General features: G+C 33.7%; 1 protein-coding gene across 2 annotated transcripts in view; it reads right to left on the bottom strand.

Annotated features, from left to right (window-relative positions):
- LOC150083689 (PAX3- and PAX7-binding protein 1) overlaps positions 1-22,145 on the bottom strand; it is a 188,769-nt gene that overhangs the window by 47,664 nt on the left and 118,960 nt on the right. For both annotated transcript variants that reach the window (XM_090378126.1, XM_090378125.1), the window contains exons 14-15: positions 16,039-16,157; positions 9,117-9,193 (exon numbers count right to left, since the gene is read on the bottom strand). In XM_090378126.1, coding sequence (XP_090234252.1) covers positions 9,117-9,193; positions 16,039-16,157 — 196 coding nt within the window. The remainder of the gene's footprint in view (positions 1-9,116; positions 9,194-16,038; positions 16,158-22,145) is intronic.

Below are 22,145 nucleotides of genomic sequence, written 5' to 3'. Positions count from 1 at the left end.
TCCCATTCCAATGATTTGAGTCTATAGTGAATATTATTAAACAAATGTAAAATGTCTTGGATAGTACTACTATCAGTAATAACTAGAACATCGTCTAAATACCTCCCATAGTATGTGATACAGGGTAGAAAAGGTGTCAAATGTATACGCTCAATTGAGAGATAGATCTCCGATATTAAGCCGTTCAAGCTCAATCCCATCGGCAAATCAAAAATTTGTTTGTATACTTTGTCTCGAAAGGTGATATAGTTGTCCTCAACTAACAGTTTAATTAAGTGAAAAATTTCTTTAATAGGAAGCTTTGTACAATTAATCAGTACAGAGTTATTATTTCACATATCCCAAATAATATCTAATGTGTATTCAAAGTTTACATTTGTATATAATGAGGTAACATCTAGTGAGAATAAATTATCATTATCGCCAAGTCTACAGTCCTTAAGGTTATTAAATAGTGTTTCGTAGTTCTTAATCCCAAATTGTATCGCCTGTCTAAGGGGTTTTATAATGCTATATATACATGTGTGGCCAAGGATGAAAATGCAGAGTTTCTGTAGGAAACAATAGGCCGAATGGGAAATACAGTATTGTGTAATTTTACCTGACCAAAAAGTGCAGGAATATTGTATGTTCTGGCCTTCAATTCCTTTAACTGAATCATAGTAATGTAGTCGTTTTTTCGATACGTGGTTAACGTTTTATTGTATTGATTGACCAAATTGGTAAACAGTACCGGGTCTACTTCAAGATAGGAGGAATCTGAAACAACTGAATCTACCTTATTAATGTAATCATGTTTATCGAGTATTACAACTGTATCTCCTTTATCTGCCCTCTGTATAATAATGTCTTTATTTTCCCGAAGTTCATGTAAAGCTGAACTGTCATATGTATTCAATTTAGAAAGTCATGTTTCTTTTATGTTATTCAGCACTTGGTTAACTTGTTGAATAAATAAATCCTTTTGTGGAATATTACAAAGTCCAAATTCAATATCAATTACGCAGGTAGTTTTTAGGTAGTTTTCAAGGTGGTAAATTATAATTTAATCCTTTGGATAAAAGTGAAATCTGGTCCTGCAATAGCGTATATGGGGAAAGATTTCTAACCTGTTGATATGTCAGTTCGTTCAATGTAAAGCGAGGGGGTGTTCGCAAACTAGCTGATGTATTCTGTGGTAGTATATTGTGTATATGCGGGGGGGGGGGTCGTCACCCAACTTGTATGTACTTGTTCGCAAGCCTGCGACAGTGTGTTAGAACTCGCATTAATGCTACCTAAAAAACGGTGTGTAATTGATATTGAATTTGGACTTTGTAATGTTCCACAAAAAGATTTATTTATTTATTCAACAAGTTAACCAAGTGGTGAATAACATAAAAGAAATGCGACTTCCTAAATTGAATACACATGACAGTTCAGCTTTATGTGAATAATATTCACTCTAGATTCAAATTTACATTGGAATGGGAGGGTATGGATACAAAGTCATTAAATTTTCTAAATTTCATGCTTACTCGGGACTGGAATAAAATCCAATTTAACATCTATCAAAAACCTACAAACACTGGTATGCTTCTGCATTATAATAGCTATCACCTGTTCTCCTACAAGAGATCTATTTTCTTTAATCAATTTCTAAATGCCTATAAATATTCAACGACAGAATCTGCTTTGAGCTCAGATATACAAATATTAACTAGCAGATTCTTAAACAGGGGTTATCCCCTTTCTACAACAAACCGCATTAGGGCACAAGCTAATGATAGGATAAAAAATACTACACTAACCAACAATACTAATATCAAAAAATACTTTATTTCTGTCCCATATGTTGAACAGTGGCACAAACAGCTTAACAGATTCTTTAAAGATACCGAATTTAAAATTGTGGCCAGGCCAATACAGACACTACACACTATACTGAAAAATTGCTCAGTCCTTTCCTCATTTGCAACACAAATAAATGACCTGGTATACAACATTTCTTGCGGGGATTGCAACTCGTTGTACCAAGGTTCTACGTGTTTTCCTCTGAATTTTTGTGTAAATCAACATGCGGCCTCAGTTCGTGTTTCTTGTTCAGCGGCGTCAGAATTAGCCTTTCATGCTGTTAACGAAAAACATACTTTTTTTTATTTAACAACGCAAAAATACTTAGTGTCCAATGTAATTATACCAGACTACAGGCAGGCCTCAATTAACGCGATTAATTCGTCCCACGAGCACATCGCGCAAAACGGAAACGCGTTAATCGAATATCATAACCAATAGGAAAAATTATAATTGGTCCTTGACCTTCTGGAATGTCCATAAAGAATTTTAAAAATACCTTTTAAATAACTTTTTAACTACATATAATGTAAAAGATAATGAAAATAATTATGGAATTAAATGTGTATTGCATAAAACAGAGGTTCTTAAACTGTGCGCCGTGGAATATTTTAAATTTTCGAGGGAAACACAGCGATACTTGACATCTGTTGGACACCACGTGAACTACTAGCTCGAGGTAGTTCACAGTTTCAGCATTTCTTATTAAGTTGTTTGGACCTAACTACTAAACGAAACTGTTAGGTATTTCTTTTGGTCTGGGTGCGCCTTGAAAATATTACTGAGACATTAAAGGTGCCGTGAACCGAAAAACTTTGGGAACCTCTGACATAAAATACACAATGAAGAAATTACTGTTGCTCAAATATTTGAACAGTGTTGACTTTCTCTTTTCATCAATCAATTTCCGATAGCCGACAACAATCTTCTCTGGGCTCTGGCGAAATAAATATTGCAGAGAACATCAAACCTTTTGTTTGAGGTTCTATGCGATACGAAAGATTTCATCTAATTCTTTTACTGTTATCTCCTTCATGGTAACATTTTCATCTGGCTCATTTAAAAATTTGAATTTTTAAATGCAAGTCTGCATTGACTTTATTAGCAGGAGAGAAACAAGTCTTCTTCCGATGGTTGATGGAACACACCGAGGCGGGCAGCAGGCAAACATTTGTTTATTGGCTGTATGACTCGCGGTAAGCTTAACGCACGATTCAAATCTTTTTCAACTATCGCATAAAAAAAAGAGATAGCGTTAACAGGAAATTTGCATCGTGTAAAGTGAAAAGTGGTATCATTTTTCAAATAGCATTAACTAAATATCGCGTTAATCGAACTCGCGTTATGCGAGGCCTAGCTGTATTAATTGCAGAAACTGTTGAAATTAAATTACATGAGAATTCTGTTAATGTTCGTTGACCATTTCTAATCTCTGATTAGCGGGCTTTTACACACATACATGAAGACAAATAATCCCTATTTAAGTTTCAAGCTCACCCCTGTTCAGTAATTTTCGTTCCTGTGATCACGACATACGGTTGAAAAGCGTTGTCAGCTTCAGGAAGGAAAATCGTTTTTGCAATTTTTAATTAATTTAATTTTTTAATTGCATTAGATTGATTTTTGTGTTCAATTGAGTTTTAATTATTTTTTTACTGTAATGTAAAATTTGCGATATTTTCGTTTTACTTGCTGGAGAGTATCATATGGAAGTGTTCTACGTATTATATTGAGGTAAACTTCTCTTATTATTTTGCAAATATTGATATCAAAGTAGAACATATTGAGCATTATAGCTCTGGTTCATACTGTCGGGCTACAGCTTAAATATGCATGCAAGCTTGGAGATCCTTTTTTAAGAAAGAAGTGAACTTTTTGAAAAGGGTAGAGAGAAGAACTAAATGCAGAGGCAATTTTTGTGCTCACTCATATGACTTATACAAGGGGCATTTATATTTAGAGGGGATAACTGCAGACAAGATGTAAAAAAATTTTCCTTTAGTTAAAGAGTGACTGACTGTTTGAACAAACTCCCACCTACCCTTGTGCTGGTTGGAAGTACAGCCAGGCCTCGCACAACGAGAGTTCGATTAACGCGTATTTCAGTTAGTGTTATTTGAAAAAATTATACCACTTTTCACTTTACACAATGCAAATTTCCAGTTAACGCAATCTCTTTTTTTATGCAATAATTGAAAGATTTGAATCCCGCATTAAGCTTACCGCGCGTTGGATTGGTAATAAACAAACGTTTGCCTGCTGCCCGCCTCAGTGTGTTCCATCAACCATCGGAAGAAGACATGTTACTTGTTTGCCTCCGTTAATAAAGTCAATGCAGACTTGCATTTAAAAATTCAAATTTTTAAATGAGCCAGATGAAAATGTTACTGCGAAGAAGATAACGGTAAAAGAACTAGATGAAATATTTCGTATCGCAGAGAACTTCAAACAAAAGGTTTGAGGTTCTCTGCAATATTTATTTCGCCAGGGCCCAAAGAAGATTGCTGTCGGCTATCGGAAATTGATTGATGAAAAGAGAAAGTCAACACTGTTCAAATATTTCCGCAACAGTCATTTCTTCATCGTGTATTTTATGTCAGTGGTTCCCAAACTTTTTCGGTTCACAGCACCCTTAGTGTCTCAGTAATTTTTTCACGGCATACCTAGACCAAAAGAAATACCTAACAGTTCCGTTTATTAAGTAGTTAGGTCCAAACAACTTAATAAGAAATGTTGAAACTGTGAACTACCTCAAGCTAATAGTTCGTGCAGTGTCCAACAGATGTTGAGTATTTTAAAATTTAAAATAAAAGGTCAAAGACCAATTATAATTTTTCCTATTGATTATTATATTCTATTAATGCGTTTCCGTTTTGCGCTTGCAGGACGAATTAATCGCGTTAATCGAGGCCAGCCTGTATAAGGAAGGATTAAATAAATACTCGAAAGAAATATGTAAACGAAGTGAGGGAAGGTGATGCAATTACTTTATTTTATTCTTTAAATTAATTTATATTTGATTGATTTATTATTTTTATTTATTTATTTTTAGCTCATGCTACATAAGCTTACTTTTGTAATATTTTTTTACTTAATAACATTTGTATAATTTGCCTAAGTGCAAATACTGGGTTAGTCAAAATGCTGTCGACAACTTTGACAGTTTATTTGAAGTAACAATATATTTTTCTGTAAAAAAAGCTATCAAATGAAAGCATAAATATCAAAGTTTTTAACAGTCACCTTACAGTCCTTCAATATGGGTCCCACGTGTGACTGCACACATCAATGTGATAATCAAATTCATGCCACACTTTCTCCAGCGTTTTGTTGTTGATGTGAGTGATAGCTGGTGATATGTCCTTGCAACTCTTGCAAAGTGACAGGTAAGGGGATGCACAAACACCAGATCTTTCACAAAACCCCATAGATAAAAAACCTAAGGGACTGAGGTCCAGTGATCTTGGTGGCCAACGAAGTAAAAGTTTGTCATCAGGGGAAGCCTGACCAATCCAGTGACAGGGATAAAGTGTCATTCAGAAACTTTCACACCTCCCTATGGAAATGTGGCAGAGCCCCATCCTGCTGCAAAATGGAGTTGTTTCCCATCTTGTGTCAGCTGCAGCAGCAACCACTTGATCAGCATGTCAAGGTAGGAAATGCCATTCACAGCGTTTCTGGTAAAAAAGAAGGGCCATTAATCTTTTTCACAGACATTGCACAGAAAACGTTTACTTTTGGACTATCCCATTCACGTTCTATAGTTTCATGTGGATTCTCACTTCTTCAGATATGAATGTTGTGTTGATTCACTTTACCACTGAGATGGAATATGGCTACACCAGTAAACAGCAATCTGCCTGTAAAATTTTCAATGGTATCACACAGTTCTTGGATGTTACAAAATGCATACCTAGAAGTTTTATCGTGTGGTTTTAAAACTTGTAACAAATGAATTTTATAAGGATGCATGGAGAGTCACCTTCTGAGAATATGCCAAACACTTCTATGAAATCCCAGCTCTCTACTGGCCACATTAGTCATTTTGTGGAAACTCCTGAGATACACTTGTCCCCCACGCACCCTACAGTTGCGTTGTCTGTGCTGGGATGTGTGCTTTTGCCTTTGCAGATGCATCTATGCTACACGAACTGCCTATACCACTTAATGATGGAGTGTCGAGTTGGTGGATTTCTGTGAAATTTAATTCAGAATGATTACTGCACTGAAACACGATTTTGTTTCATGATAACAGAGAACACAAAATGATTTTTCCACAGGTGATGCCATTTTGAATGCAGTGCGTGTCTACACCATCTCTATTGTGAGAAACATAACTTTGATATCTATGCTTTCATTTGGTAGCATTTTTGTCACAGAAACATATGTAGTATATTTGACATAAACTGTTAAATTTGTCTGCAACATTTTGACTAATCTTGTAATTTTGGTATCCTCTGAGTTAAAATCTAACTATTCTACTCCAGAATTACATTCAACAAAACTTCTCTATGAGAGAAGCTTTATTTACTTTATTGCTTTATTTCTGTTTTTACTTATATATTGTCACAATTAATGCCTTCTCCAATCTCCTGATAATTATCCTTTGGAATCAGTGTAATGAAACCACTGCAACACTATTTTTCCTCCACATTTCAGCATTTATACAGGAATTTTGCTGGTAGTGATAAGGAGGTGATTATTCCATTGTATAAGGCAATGGTCAGGCCACACCTTGAGTACCGCATACAGGTCTGGAGACCTCATTTTAGGAGGGATGTAGAGCTGCTGGAATGAGTACAGAGAATGGCAACAAGGTTGGTGAGGGCAACAAAGGGTTGCTCTTACCAAGAAAAGCTTAAGTTCTGCAAACTGCAGCATCTGGAGACTAAGTGAGGTGATCTGACTGAGGTGTTTAAGACTCTGAATGGATTGAGCAAGCTCAATGCAGACAGGATTCTTCCTCTTGCTCAGACTAACGCATAAGGGGCATAAATTCAAATCGAGGAAGAATGGCTGCAGAATAAATGTGCAGAAGTTTTCTTTTAGCCAGCAGGTGGGTGACTGTTGGAACAAACCTCCATCCATTGTTGTGAAAGTGGATAGCTTAAAAATATTCAAGAACTAGACAAACTACTGGAGGGAATGGATAGGTGAAATGGAAAGGATTTTTTTTGGCTGATGCTGTACAAGCTTCCTTTCTTGCATCATTTGCCACTACTAATACTAATTTCATCTAAGTCTTCCACTTTCCAAACTTGTTATTCTCATGGCCTTTTCTACCATAATAACAGACACAGTATCCAATATTTTCTCCATTTCAACTTTTTCTCATCTTCAGAGATGTCTTTAGCTCCTTTGTTTAGCATTTAAAACCATTTATTCTATACTTCTAAAATATCTTTTCCTTCTGCTTTAACTTTGCTCTAAGCATTTTTAATTACCTTACCAATGGTGTTTTATCCCATTCTAAGATAAATGCCGAAACATTTTTATACCCTCCTGGTACAATTTTTCTTATCTTTTCAAAATATTCCCAAGAATTTTCTTTAGGCTCTTTCACAAATACATTAGTCTTTTGGCACTTTTCTTTTCTTTATATTCCAGAAAGGATTTAATGAAGATGTCTATATTTAATGGTTGCTGGCTTGACAAAACTAAGAACTCTTGATTTTTTTTCTTTTAACATTTTTTTTTTCTTTTCTATTTTTTATTTTCAGTACTAATTACCATTTTTTATTTGCTCAATACAAGATGATGGCTGATTTCAAATCCACTGTCCCTTTGTAGCTTCAACTATTTGTTGTAAGATCCTTTTCTATAATGATACAAGTCAAATTACTCCTTTCTTGTTTCCATTATTACCCCCTTTCCCAAAAAAAATTTGACTGTCTTTATGCTGAAATATATTTGGAATTAAGAATGCATGGTTTGGCATTACTTTTTCCTTTTGTTAAACTTCGCTCATTTCTATAACTTCCATTAATGACCATTAACTTCTATAACTTTCATTAACCTTTTTCTCCAAATTTTCCTAAAATATCTCTGTAACCGTTGCAAAGGATTTTAAATAAACAGCATCAATGTTTTATTAGGTACTGCATTTTTTTTGCCCAAATATTGTATATTTTTTTGTTATATGAATATTTATCACCTTTCCTATATCATATCTAATGATCATGATAAAAATAATAAAAAATACATGCTTCAAAGCATCAATATTCATTGCCCATTAAAAATAAATCACTTTTTTTCTTGAGGCCAATCAGGATGAAACAGCTCATCTTTTCTCTGCCTAACTTTAATTAAGTTTAATTGGTGAGTAACTTTTCATTGACAATATTTAAACTTGTCTGAAAAAAATAACTCTAATTCATTGAGTGTTTTTGGTACCCTTCAATGGAGCATTGCATATGGTTTCCCCACCTACACATGCTTGTTTCAAGAATGACAGCCATTCAATCCCATATTACACGATCACTGGCCAATGGCTCTAGAACTTAGGATAGCCCAGACCTTTGGTTTGTCCTATTCACTTATTAGCTGAGCTGAGGTGGCTTTAGAATTTTTTCCCATACAAATAAGGATCCTGACTAGAAGTGAAAAGGATTTTTTTTTTTTTTTTGTTAAGTTTCTATTGCTAGTGTTTCTGTCCACTTCTCAAGGATTGGTTAATAATGAGGAAAATGTAAAATGACAACACTGTATCTATGAGGCAATTAACTTTTAGGAATAACCCTTGTTACTACATAATTTGATGTGATGTTAATTTAAAATGCCCTTTCACTGCTAGCAGGAAAAGATACTGAGCCAGAATCACTAATTTGAAATTACATAAGCCTGTGAATGATTCAGTTGATATTATTATAAAGTATATGTTTTAGAAAATACTATGTAGGGAATTTTTCTGTCCGGTCCTGAATTTCTACTGTCACTAAAATAAGAGTTCTATGAAGAGTAGTAATACTGAAAACAAAACAAGGGTTAAATAACTGGTAGAAAACTTTAAACATAAAGAAAAGTATTTTAATAATGCAATTCACATTCATGTCTATAAACCACAAAACATTTTAGCTACTTTGAAAACATTATAAAAATAAGCACTGCAATAAAATGATCTATACAAAAAAATCCCTGATAGGCAAAAAAAAGCTGTCAATATGGGTACAGAAAAAAAATTATCAGTTCTTGCATAAAAAAACTATGTAAATTACAAAAAAAAAAAAAACTGTTTTATGTCAAATTATACTTGCTAAAATTATTCTTGCTAAAACTATACTTACTCTTTAGGATATAATGGTATGAAAACATCTTCATCCAGAGTTCTGTTAAATCGGGCAACGACTGCATGCAAAAATGCCTACACAACAGAAAAATCAAAGGGAATATTTTAAATAAAAATGAAAGAGTTCTACAGGTACTGCTACTGTAAAGAGCATTATTACATACCCTGCTGTGAGATGTAAATGACACTATTAATAGTAACCATTAATAACATAACAATGAAATACAATTTCAATTATGAACACATTGAAACACAACTTTAATTATGAATGTTTACTTAAGCAAAATAGTAATAGCCAAATAGCACACAAGCTTTTGCTGCACTGGCAAAAAAAAAAAAAAAAAACTCCAGAAATTATTTGCTCCCCTCCTCACATAGGTAACTATTCAGTTCCTTTTAATTTATTCAAACTGTCAGCCTCAACTATCTGTGAAGGCAACCTGTTCCAGCAATTGACTCACTGGCTAAAAGAAAACTTTGTACAATCTAGTCTAAACCTCTTCCCCTATAATTTGAATTTATGTCCCTTCTGGAAATCTCTATAACAGTGAAAATTCCACCTTCATTCATTTTTCTAACCCCTCTCAGAGCCTTATAAATCTCAATCAGACCACCTCTGAGGAGGTGTCTGGTTTCCAAACTCTGTGGCCCACATAATCAGTCTTTCCTCGTATAATAGCCCTTTTGCTGATCTTTAGAATTTTGCTATGAATCTTGCCATGAGAGTCTGCCAGCGTTTGGATCCTTTCAAGAAGCTCAATGTCTTTTTTCAGACGAGTTCGCTATATTTGAACACAGTATTTCAAATGTGTCTTACAATTGCCTTATACAGTGGGACTATGACCTTCATATCTCTACAAGATAATGTTCGATAAATCACTGATAGGACACCATGAGCTTTCCTGGTTGCCTGTTCACGCTGCTCAGAAAACTTCATATCTGCTTGTATTATAACTCTCGCCCCCTTTCATCCTCTACTATTTTTAATTCAACCCTACCAAGTATAGAATTTATTTTGAGGTTGCTATTCCCCAGTGCTAAATGTAAACCTTGCATTTAGCAGCATTAAAACATAGTTGCCACTTTTCTGACCATTCTTGCAGCCTGTTCAAGTCATCCTGAAGATACGCTGCTTAATGATCATTACTATTCCATCAATCTTTACATCATCTGCAAATGTTGACATCAAGCCTTTTGTCCCATCATCAACATCATTTTTATGAAAATCAGAAACAGTGGTCCAAGAACCGATCCTTGGGGGGACCCCACTTCTGACTACACCAATCTGAAGAATATTCATTAATCACAACCCTCTGTCTTCTGCCCAGCAATCTATCTTAGAATTTTTATAGTAACCCCAACACGTTCCAGTTTATACAGTAAGCTCTAAAGGGGGACTGAGTCAAATGCCTTGCTAAAATCCACATAAATTATGTCAACATTGTTCCCGACATCCAGCTTTGTGTGTATAAACAGATCTTTTAACACTGTAAACTCTAAAATTACTATAGTATCATCCTTGTCAGCTTCTTCTTCTTTTTTTTTTTTTTTTTAATTATAATGTCTGCTTGTTGTCACAGTTTCTCTAGATTATTTAACTGTTGTAAATAAACATCAGGTGCTAAAATTATTCTCTTGTAATTTTGTAATGTTGAATTTTAGATAAGTCAGAATATAACAAGAAAATTAAACAAATATTACAAGACCAGGCCATATACATCATTGACAATAGTTACACTATCAATAAAAATAAAATCACAAATAGAAATAAACCAAAATAGACAAGTTCCTTAGAACTTTATGTAGTAATAAATAAATTAATTCGCACACTTTACAATTCACAGGTATTACTAATAATATCATGCCACATATCTTCAGTACTATCAAACTACTAAACTAGATAAACCACTTTGAATTATCATTTCATACAGACGTTCTGTGTTCACTAATCTTTCTTCTTATATTGTTAAAATCATATCACCTGTCAAAGTTTTTGAAGTTTGGAGAATTGGTAATATCGAAATATCAAACGGAAATTTTAGCATCATTTGACATCGTAACATTATACACAAACTCAGATGCAGATTACACATTATCTAAACTAAATGAGTGACTTACATGTGATGTTAACTTGAAACAGTGTACAGCACTCTCCATAAATATTATTATCACACTTGCATGTTTTCTTATACAGGCCAGGCATTTTCAATTTAACTCAGATATTTATAAATAGATATATGGACTTCCAATGGTTATCTTAGCCACTCTTTCAGAAATCTATTTAGCTTCCATAGAAAACCACATCCTTAATCCATTTCCCCACTACAGTTAAACTTTTTATTCATTACGCGTATGATATCCTCATAGTTTCTAACAAGCAAAGGATAGGTATTCTCTTTTCAAAATTCAACAATATCCACGAAAGATTAAAATATACACTCGAACTTGAACAAAATAATATTATAAATTTTTTAAACAAAGATTTTTCAAGATAACAACCAACTAAAAACTAATACTTACAGGAAAGAAGCATACAGTGGGAAAGCCTTGCATTTTTATTCACACCACCCATACAGTATAAAAAAATCTGTTTTATACAACAAAAATCTAGAATGCAATAAAATACTGTCATCACAAGAATGGCTTACAAACAGAACTGCACTATTTAACTGATGCCTTCTCAAAAAAGAAAATATCCACCGTCTTATTTGAAATACCATTTACGAAGCAAAAATAATTAGAGAGCCATCCTGTAACAAAACAGTTGGTCACAAACATAAAAATAAGCCAGACAGCTTAAAAACACATTTTCCAGTAATAATTTCACTTTAGTATTTTCATCCTATAATAAAATGAGTACATATTTTAACAACTATAAAGATACTTTCAAATATAATATTTCAGACATCAATAACATAGTATATTTAATTCAGTCAGCAAGGACGTAACGCATGTTACACAGGAACTCCCTGACTTACATAATATTCTACTTATGTAAATTTGACATTATGTAAGTTTTTGCTGGCCAGTGCACGAACTTAAAAAAATCGTGGAAACATATTTTGCATCCTGTAGGAATAAATGGAGGTATCGTGAAAATATCATAATGTGAACTCAAAACACATTGGGGTTTTTTTTTTTTTTTTTTTGTAATTCGTTCCAAGTCTTTGGAAGATGAAAATTTCGCTATATTACTAAGCTATTTATCTCTCTAAAAGATCATATTTATAATGGAAATTGCACTACTCTTTCATCGTTATCATATGTTCCCATTATAAGAATCAATTTTGAATGCCTTTATCATATTTTTCTAAAGCATGTTTCTGGAAGTCATGACCATAAAACAATAAAAACAATTTGCACTTTCCAGTTTATTGGACTTTTCTGTTAGTGCATCTAATTATAAATGGGTAGTAAACTCAATCTTATTGCATTTGCGATAATACTGATAACTGCAATTGTGTGGGATTTTACGTTATTATGATGAAATGTGTTCCCCTTCACTGAAATCTTCAATCATATAAAAAAACAAATTTTCAGAAACTTCTCTTCATTCCTATTTATGTATTACAATGATGAAGGAAAAGCGGTCAACGAACAGTTCAAGTGACGGTAGTGCCAGGAAACTAAACAAAATTGATTTAAAAATGAAGATGAAAATTATTAAGAAGTACGAAGCAGGACAAAGTTTGTCATCTATTGCAAGGGAATTAGGTCTTGCTGCTTCAACAGTGAATACTATTTTAAAGGACAGTGCATGTATAAAAGAACATATCAAAGGATCAATGCACTTAAGTTCAACAGTGATCACAAAACAGCATTCAGGTGCTATATTGAAGAAGGAACAGCTTTTAATAACAGAGCTGCAAACCAAACTGAACCCAATTTTCTGAACTGTGAACCGAACTGAAACCACCAAACAGATTTTTTTCTGAATCGCGAACTGAACCAACATTTTTTGGAAAAGTGGTTCGGTTTATGGTTCAAACATTGACTAAGTCTGCAGGTCAACAAAAATTTGGAAAATTTTCATGGAGAAATCCAGTGAGTAGGAAACATTCTCATTTCCTCTTTCTTTTTCCATTGTTCATGGCTAGGCTTCTGGAATGGTTACTAAGAAGACATGAAAAGAACTGCACTGGATTAGGAGCCCATCTCAGGGGTAGGGAAAGAGTTTTTTCACTTTGACCAAGAAATGAGTTGTGGATGGAACCTGTGGGCCACAGGGTCCCTGCTGAGCTATTTGAATAGAAGCTCTGCAAGGGGGCACATGGGAAGGGATGCTCTCGATGCAGCAGAACACTTACACCGATCAAATGATCAAATTAGTGATAAGGAACTAAAAGGACGTAGTACTAAGAATCACTCATTAGCATTTTTCTTTGAAAAGATTAGCCTGTTTCATTTCTGAGGGTTCATCATTCCTGTTTCTGCTCTGGCATAGTGCACTTTGGCTGCGATAATAGGTTACGCATAGACATCTTGGAGGAAGGATTCCCAAAAGAAGCGTCTTCGGTAAGGGTATATGTATTATTTTATTGTAACCTTTACTTATTAATTAAATTATAATAACTCCTGGAAATTCTCATTTGTATCGGATGAATTTTTATTTTCTTTCTTTTGGATATTTTGAATCGTAATGATAAGAAATTCATAAACTGAATTACAGAGACTCTTCAGTATATCTAAACATGCTTAATATCAATACAGTTCTAATAACTATGTGCATAAATGGAAAACATCTCTGCAGTATTTTTATTTATAATTATTTTTAATATTTTATTTTATATTCAATTTTTCTCATTTTCTCATATTCACAATATGAGATATAACTAAAACGATGCTTCTCTAGCTTTTTTTTAGAATTGCTGCATAAAAATATGCTGCATTTGCACAAACTTGTACGTTATTCAATTTTTTAATTTATTAATATTCAATTTTTAGTTTTAGAGAAAAATAGTAGGTGTGAAGGAATTATGTATTTATCACTTTATTGTGGCAGATGAGCTCAGAAAAGATCAATAATGTAGCCCCGCTGCTAATCAAAGATTATGCACTCTTATTTACTGTTAAGTGCTGCGTAATATTTAAGAAATAAAGGATATTCTAAGAAATTTAATGATAATTAGTAGATTTTGATTGGAACATTTGGTATACTTCACCTTTATTGAATTGTTACAACTTGTTAGCATGTCTCTTAAATATTATTTTTGTAACAATTTAAAAATAAATATTTATTTCTGTTTTCTTTCCCCTAGATAACAATGAATGGCAACGGAAAACGGCATCCTGTGCATGAAAAATTTCATTATAACAGTGACATGGACAAGAGTGAATGTACTATTTGTAAAATGGTCTTGAAGGGAAAACATTCAGAAAACTTACTGAGACATTTAAAAAGAAAGCATGTCACCGATTATGAGGATGTTTTAAAAAAAAAAAAAGGAAAAATAGTCTCTACAGCTACCTACTATTATGAAATTTGTTACATCTAGTGTTAAAAAAACCGTATTGGTTGAAATATCTGCAGAAATAGTTAAAGATATAAGTGTGGAATTAGTGACTGTAAATGGTAGACCATTTTCTCTGCTTGAAGACTCGGGATTCCAAAAATTACTGGATCTAATTGTTATGGGACTTGGTAGTAAACTTAGATAAATCGTCAAAGTATTCAATATGAGATAATTAGACGAGCTAATCATTCACATAAAGAACTTACAGTTGTTTTGAAGGGCAGATTAATTTCTTTGAAAATAAATACTGCAACTTGATTTGAGAGGTAAATTTGGGAATAAATATACAATTTTTTGATTGTGACAAGATTATTCTAAAAACACTTGTGATGCAAGAATTGAATGATTGGGCTATGAGTGGTAATTTATGCAAAATAGTTTCAAGTGTCTTGAAAGAATTTGAAATTAAATTAGAACAAGTGTATTATTTTATAACATTTAAGTAAAAATTAAATGCAACAAGGCATCATATCTTTAAGAGTATAATAATCTATATAATATTGTGCTCACCCTTCACAACGCGTTGCCATTCATTGCACTACCTTGAATAAGTAATGCTTCACTAAAAGAGAAGACTATTGTTACTTATTCTCAGCGGGCACCACCACCACCCAGATGGCATCATTTCAAGGCTTGTTGGTCTTTCATCAGTGGGCAGGTACCCAGGTATTGCAGACATGACAATCCAGTTGTGAAGATAATCCCACAATTTTGCTTCTATTAGATAATGCTCCTGGACATCCTACGCAACTAGATGATTTCAATTTGAACGTGAGAGTCATATTTCTACCGCCAAACATGACTTCACTCATCCAACCTATGGATCAGGGTGTTATTTCGAATTTAAAAGCATACTATTTATGCACAACATTTGCTCAGACATTGTCTGCAGCAGATGAGAAAAATTTTACATTAAGAGACTTTTGGAAATCTTACGATATTTACCATGCCATCTTAAACATTAATAAGGCCTGGGCAGAAATTACTAAAAATTGTTTAAATGGTGCATGGAAGAAAATATGTCCACGGCATGTAAAAGGGTTCGAAGGATTTGAAAAAGATGAATCATGTGAAGAGGTTACAGATAAGATTGTAAAGGTTGCAGAGCTATTTCAGTTGGAGATTGATGCCAAAGAGATGGAGGAGTTAATAGAGGAAGAAGAGAAGGAATTATCTAATGAAGAACTTATTGACTTGCAGGCAGCGATAGCGAAAGAAGAAAATGCTGATGAAGCTCAAGATGAACCAAATGAGGAGCTGAGATGCTTCATCACCAGAGAGAGGGCAATGGCAAGGTTTAAGAAGATGGATCCCGAAGCAAACGATTCTTAAAAGTTAACAGAGGGGTGAATGATGCTTGCTTGCTACTTATTCAAATTAATGAAAAACTTCATACAATTTAATTACCTGTACTTGTTTACTCTTTCCATTAACACGTGGATAATCTTCTATTAACTTCTTTGTCAAATTGACTAGTTGAAGGGTTTGCCTTGTAGACATTGGATCCCAGATAGCTTTTGCCAATTCTGCAAAGAAGTTTGATTTGTTATAGAGCAAAACTTTAATATATAGCAAAATGGCATAAATACAGAACATCGTTTTCTAAACAAAATTATGAAAAAATATTTAAAAAGTAAAACTATACATTTGTTCATCACATTTCGAATCGATGAACTTATGACCTGCCACTGCAACTTGCCAAACTATTAATTAAAAGTCAAAAAAGAAAAAAAAAAATTTCTACAGAATTAGGTTACTTCAAAATATAAAAAATAGAGAAAACAGTATACTGGAAATAATTCTAAACATGCCCATGACAAACTTTATGCAAAGAAAAATATATATAAAAAAAAAAAATACATAAAATGATGTCAGTGACATACTAAATTTTAAGGTGGCTAAATCACATAAGCTACCAACTATATCCAAGGTGCACACACCACATACAAATTTAGGTTTTTAACCATGGCATAGCATCACAAAAAAACAACAAAAGTAACTAGAAAACAACAGATACTCTGAACTCTGAAATGAATATGTTAAATTCAGATTGGGATAAAACCAAGGAAATACAGTCAAACTTGGTTATAACAAACACGGAAATAATGAGATCACAGCTGTAACGAGCAAAAAGCCGTAATGATTTTAATTTACATATATTCCCATACAATCGCTCACTGTTATAACGAGTGTACTATATGGATATACCGAACAAATTTTGGTAATTGTTATAACAAGTGTACTACACGGATATACCGAACAAATTTTGGTAACTATGCAAACATTCTTAATTGCTTGGGTAGTTGAAAAAACCCAATTCTTGGAAAAGACAAAAATGAAAAGGGCAACTTAGCTTTATGACCACCTGCATCGGATTAGTGGCCAGTTTATGACCTCATGCTTCCGGGGACGGGGGCTATACAATAGTGCATTACCATTCCACTTGTCACATTCAGAGGTGAACTAGCCATCACCTGGGGAAACCCTGGTGGACCGGAGGCTGATGGAGCCCGTGTGATTTTGGCCATAACCACTAGTATGAAGCTGCTACAAGTTTTCCCCAGTAAGAATTTTTGACTCAGTCCAACTCTGGTTGCGTTACCCTATTTACAGATTGTCTTGTATTCACTGAACGATAAATTTATTTTGAGACGTCTAAGAATTTTGGAAACAGACATCTAAGGACTTTGTATGCATTTTGGGACTTCTAAGAACTTGGTATGTAGATCACTTTACTGTCATTTTAAAGTAAAATCAGTTAGAAACAAACCCTTCCTTCGGAAACATGTCTACTAACAAAAGAAAGTGTCTCTCGATTCACAAAAAAGTCAAAATTATTTGTGAGTTAGAACATGGTGCAAAAAATGTTGAAGTGTGTAAAAAGTTTTCTTTGTCCTCTTCAAGTGTATCTACATTGTGGAAGAATAAATATGTTTACATATCGGCACTGAAAAAGAACATACAGGCATACCTCGGTTAACGTTACCTCTGATAACGAAGCTTCGATATAACGAAGTCCGCAATTTCAAGCCCCATTTAACATAAAAAAAATATTCCAGTTTAATCACCTGAAATCTAAACAAACTGAAGAAATTATGGAAACCTTTGGGGCTTCTCGTGGTTGGTTCGAGAAATTTAAAAAACGGGCCGGGATTCATAGTGTAAAATTAACTGGAGAAGCTGCAAATAAGTTTCCAGAAAAACTAAAGGAAATAATTGAACGTGAAAATTTTCCACCAAATTTGGTGTTCAGTGTTGACGAAAGCAGTTTGTTCTGGAAACGGCTACCAACAAAAAGCTTCATTTTTATTGAAGAAAAATCAGCTGCTGGGTTCAAAGCAGCCAAAGACCGTTTAACGTTACTCTTTGGATCAGCCGACCGGGCTAGCCAGGTGGGTAAAGTGCCTGCCTGGCAACCCAAAGGTCGCGGGTTCGATTCCCGCCTCGGGCTTGGATCAAAGTACTGCAAAAACCTTGGGAGGTGCACTATGGCCACAGAAGCCGATGCGCCAACAACTACCAAACAAAAAAAAAAAAAAAAAAAAAAACTCTTTGGATCAAATGCCTCTGGCGATTATAAATTAAAATTGTTATTAGTTTACCATTCAGAAAATCCGAGGGCGTTAAAAGGCAACATAAAAATGAATTTACCTGTAATATGGAAAGCAAATAGAAAAGCGTGGGTTACCAAGGAGTTATTTACTGATTGGTTTGTTAACCACTTTTGTCCTGAAGTAAAATGGTATTGTCAAAAAAACAACTTTGAAGAAAAAGCTCTTTTGTTGTTAGACAATGCTCCGGGACATCCTACTGATCTTAACACGTTGGACACATGCATTCCTGTCAAAGTTGTGTTTCTTCCAGCAAACACAACTTCCCTGATTCAACCATTGGGTCAGGGAGTAATAGCATCATTTAAAGCTTATTATCTGCGTCGCGAACATTAAGCAATTTAACTGAACTAGAGGATAAAGAGGAAATGACAGTTAAAACTTTTTGGAAAAACTACACCATTAAAAGCGCAATTGAAAACATTGATAGTTCTTGGAAAGAAGTCACTAAGAAATGCTTAAATGGAGTTTGGCACAAAATATGGCCAGAAGTTGTACTAGAAGAAGAAAATAACATCCAAGAAATTAGAAATGAAGTTATCCAGATGGCTCAATCAATAGGTTTCGAAAATGTCGATGAAGAGGATGTTAGAAATTTATTGAATGCACAAGATGGTTTTTCAGTGGAAGATTTAGAAAACCTTGTTAGCAACGAACACAAAGATAATGAAGACGAAGTTAAAGAAGTTCCTGCCGAAAAAGTGTTAACAACCAAAGATTTAAAAAGGTGCTTAAATGACATTGAAAACGTTTTACATTTTTTTAGTGAAAATGATCCTGATTTAGGAAGAAGTTTGATTGTTAAGCGATCAGTGTTAAATGCAATAACTCCGTATAGGCAATTGTTAAATGAAAGAGAAAAAAAGCATAAGCAATCAACTTTAGACTCATATTTTAAAATGTGATTTCACTTTGTATGTAAGTTGACTGTTTATTTAATAAAACTTTTCTTTGTTCGAAAAAAAAGCTTTTCATTTTCTTTACGTAGGAACGTATCCCTATTCTGGCCATAGTATTTTTACCTCTGAAAACGAAGTTAAATAATTTGGATGTGACGATTTTGTACGTAACAATGGTTGGCTGGATTGATTTAAAAACCAACATAACATCTGCAGATCCAATAATGGCAAATGAATGGATTGACTGTGTTTGGGCAGAAATCAGGAAAGATTTCAATGATGAAGACATATACAATGCTGACGAAACAGGACTTTTTTATAATTTGACACCTGACAATACAATACATTTAACTTCAAAGGGAAAAAATGTGTTAGTGGAAAAAAAATTTAAAGACTTGCTTGATAGTGCTCGTATGTGAAAATATGACAGGAACCGATAAAAAAAAAAAACTGTTTGTTATCAAAAAATCATTAAAACCTCAGTGTTTCAAAAACATAAGGAAACTTCCTGTGGATTACACTGCAAACAAGAAAGTTTGGATGACTTTGGATATTTTTTGGCAATACATAAATGACTGGAATAAGGAGCCATTCAAAAAGAAGAAAAATATTTTTTTTGTTAATTGATAACTGTCCTGCACATCCCCAAATTCAAAATTTATCCAACATTAAGCTAGTGTTTCTGCCTCCCAATGTGACATCAATTTTACAACCAATGGACATAGGTGTAATCAAGAGTTTGAAAGGATTTTATAAAATATTTCTACTTCTACATCTGATCAGTTGTTATTTTGATTTTTAGGAGCATTAGCAACTAAGGCCATATTGCTCTGGGGACATGCGGTGGTCATTCCCTGACCTTTCCGCATCCTCTGTATTTGGTGGTCACAGGCTCAAACCCCGGTCTAATCAAGAAGCATGTGCTACACGCTGCTGCTCCTGTCCACCTGGCTATGGAGGCGTCACATCTGATCAGTGAAAGAGAACAGAAACTTACCGACTCTATATCGATATTGGATGCTATAAATTTATTGAATGATGCGGGGAACAATGTTACTTCGACAACCATATCGAACTGCTTCAAGAAATCGAAATTAAATTCAAATGAAATTTCAATCGTAGGTGAAGATAATGGAAACAAAGAAAACTTACCATTATCTGAATGGTTGCTAAGTAACACTGTTGTAGGTTTTAGTACAGATAACATCGATGTATTTGTGCGAGTCAATGACAACTTGTTAACTAGTGGTTTTCCTACAGAGAGTGACATTGTAGATGCTGTGCTCAACAAAGACGATAATTGTAATGATATGATGACAAGTGAAAGTGAAGTTATCAAAATCAGTGCCGACAATCTCACAAGCTCAAGGTGTAATGGACACAGTAATATTTTTGAAGGACTAAGGCAAGTAATGAGACTTTTAATGCGTTGAGTGTTTTAAGGGGAAACTTAAGAAATATCAAAGTGAAATCTTAAAAACAAACATTAATTTTAAGATTCATAAATAAAGACTAATTGAAATCGTGTTTAATATTAAATAGTATTGTTTTTAATTACAGAGAAATAAACTGTTTAGTATTAAGTGTATGGTTTTAAAATTACAGACAAATAAATTGTGTTTAATATTAAGTGTATTAAGTAGTTTATACAAGCATATTAATACAAATAATATGTAGGTATATATTTATATTATTTTTTTCTCTCTAATATTTCTTTTGTTTTTTGAATCTATCTTTTTATCAAGTTATTGAGAATTTGTTCATTGTCTAACGACACCTTGTTATCACTGATATAGTGAGTAATAGTTACAACAAGGAAATTTTGCCAGTCCCTTGATGCTCGTTATAACCACGTTTGACTGTATATATCATAAGATCAAAATTAAACAACCTATAAAATAAATAATCTAAAGTTACTGAATCAAACATTTTCTTCTCTTTCTCTCTCACTCACACTCCCACTTTTAATTTTCTGTGTCATTTTTTTTGGAAATTTAAAGAAAAAGACCTCTACTTTTCTTTAAATTTCTGAAAAATGACACTGAGAAAATTACAAGCGGGATCGTGTTTGAAGGAAATGTTTGATTCAGTAACTTTAGATCATTTATCTTATAAGTTATTTGTTTAATTTTGATCTCATGGCATATCATGGTTTAATAAGAGTTCACAGGAACTGTCCTCGAGAAAGAAGCTTATGATAGATATAAGCTGGTCTGTAACCCCCTTGATTTTATCCCAGTCTGGAATTAACATATTCATTGGTTCAGAGTATCTGTTGTGTTTTGGTTACCTTTGTTAGTTTTTTGTATGATGTAAAGCCAGGGTTAAAGACCTAAATTTGTATGCAGTATGTCATGGATATAGTTGGTAGCTTATGTGATTTAGCCACCTTAAAATTTAGTATGCCACCGACATCATTTTATGCATTTTTTTAAAGCATATTTTTCTTTAGAAAATTAGAAACTAAACTAGTACATCCACCTACAAAGGTCAAATCAGTGGGGGGGGGGGATCTTAACACAAATGACAAAATTCAAATCTAAAAAGACAACCAAGGATTTTTTTTTTTTTTTTTTCCCCTTTGGTAGTTATTGGCTTCTGTGGCCATAATGCACCTCCCAAGGTTTTTGCAGTACTTTGATCCAAGCCCGAGGCAGGATTCGAACCCGCAACCTGTGGGTTACCAGGCAGGCGCTTTACTCACCCAGCTAGCCCGGTCGGTTCACCCAAGGAGACAGCTATCAAAACACAGTTCAAACCAAGAGCTTCAGTGATAAGAAGTAAATCCTTTCAGTATATAAAACCAATGAGGAAGCATATATCACTCTTTTTATTTTTTCTGTATTTTTATATTATATATTAATTTACACTGTATTTTGAATATTGATATCTGAAACATCTTATGTAATGCAAAAACCTATTAGACCCTAGGGCTGCAATACTACAGTAAGTTTGATAAAAAACGAATATTAACAATGATACAGCACAATACAATATAAAACAA

Source organism: Mastigoproctus giganteus, chromosome 7 (assembly GCF_048544385.1).
Source record: "Mastigoproctus giganteus isolate SK-2022 chromosome 7, ASM4854438v1, whole genome shotgun sequence".
NCBI classification, from domain to species: Eukaryota; Metazoa; Arthropoda; class Arachnida; order Uropygi; family Thelyphonidae; genus Mastigoproctus; species Mastigoproctus giganteus.
Note: the sequence above shows the minus strand (reverse complement) of the source record. Positions and strands in the feature narration are given on the sequence as shown.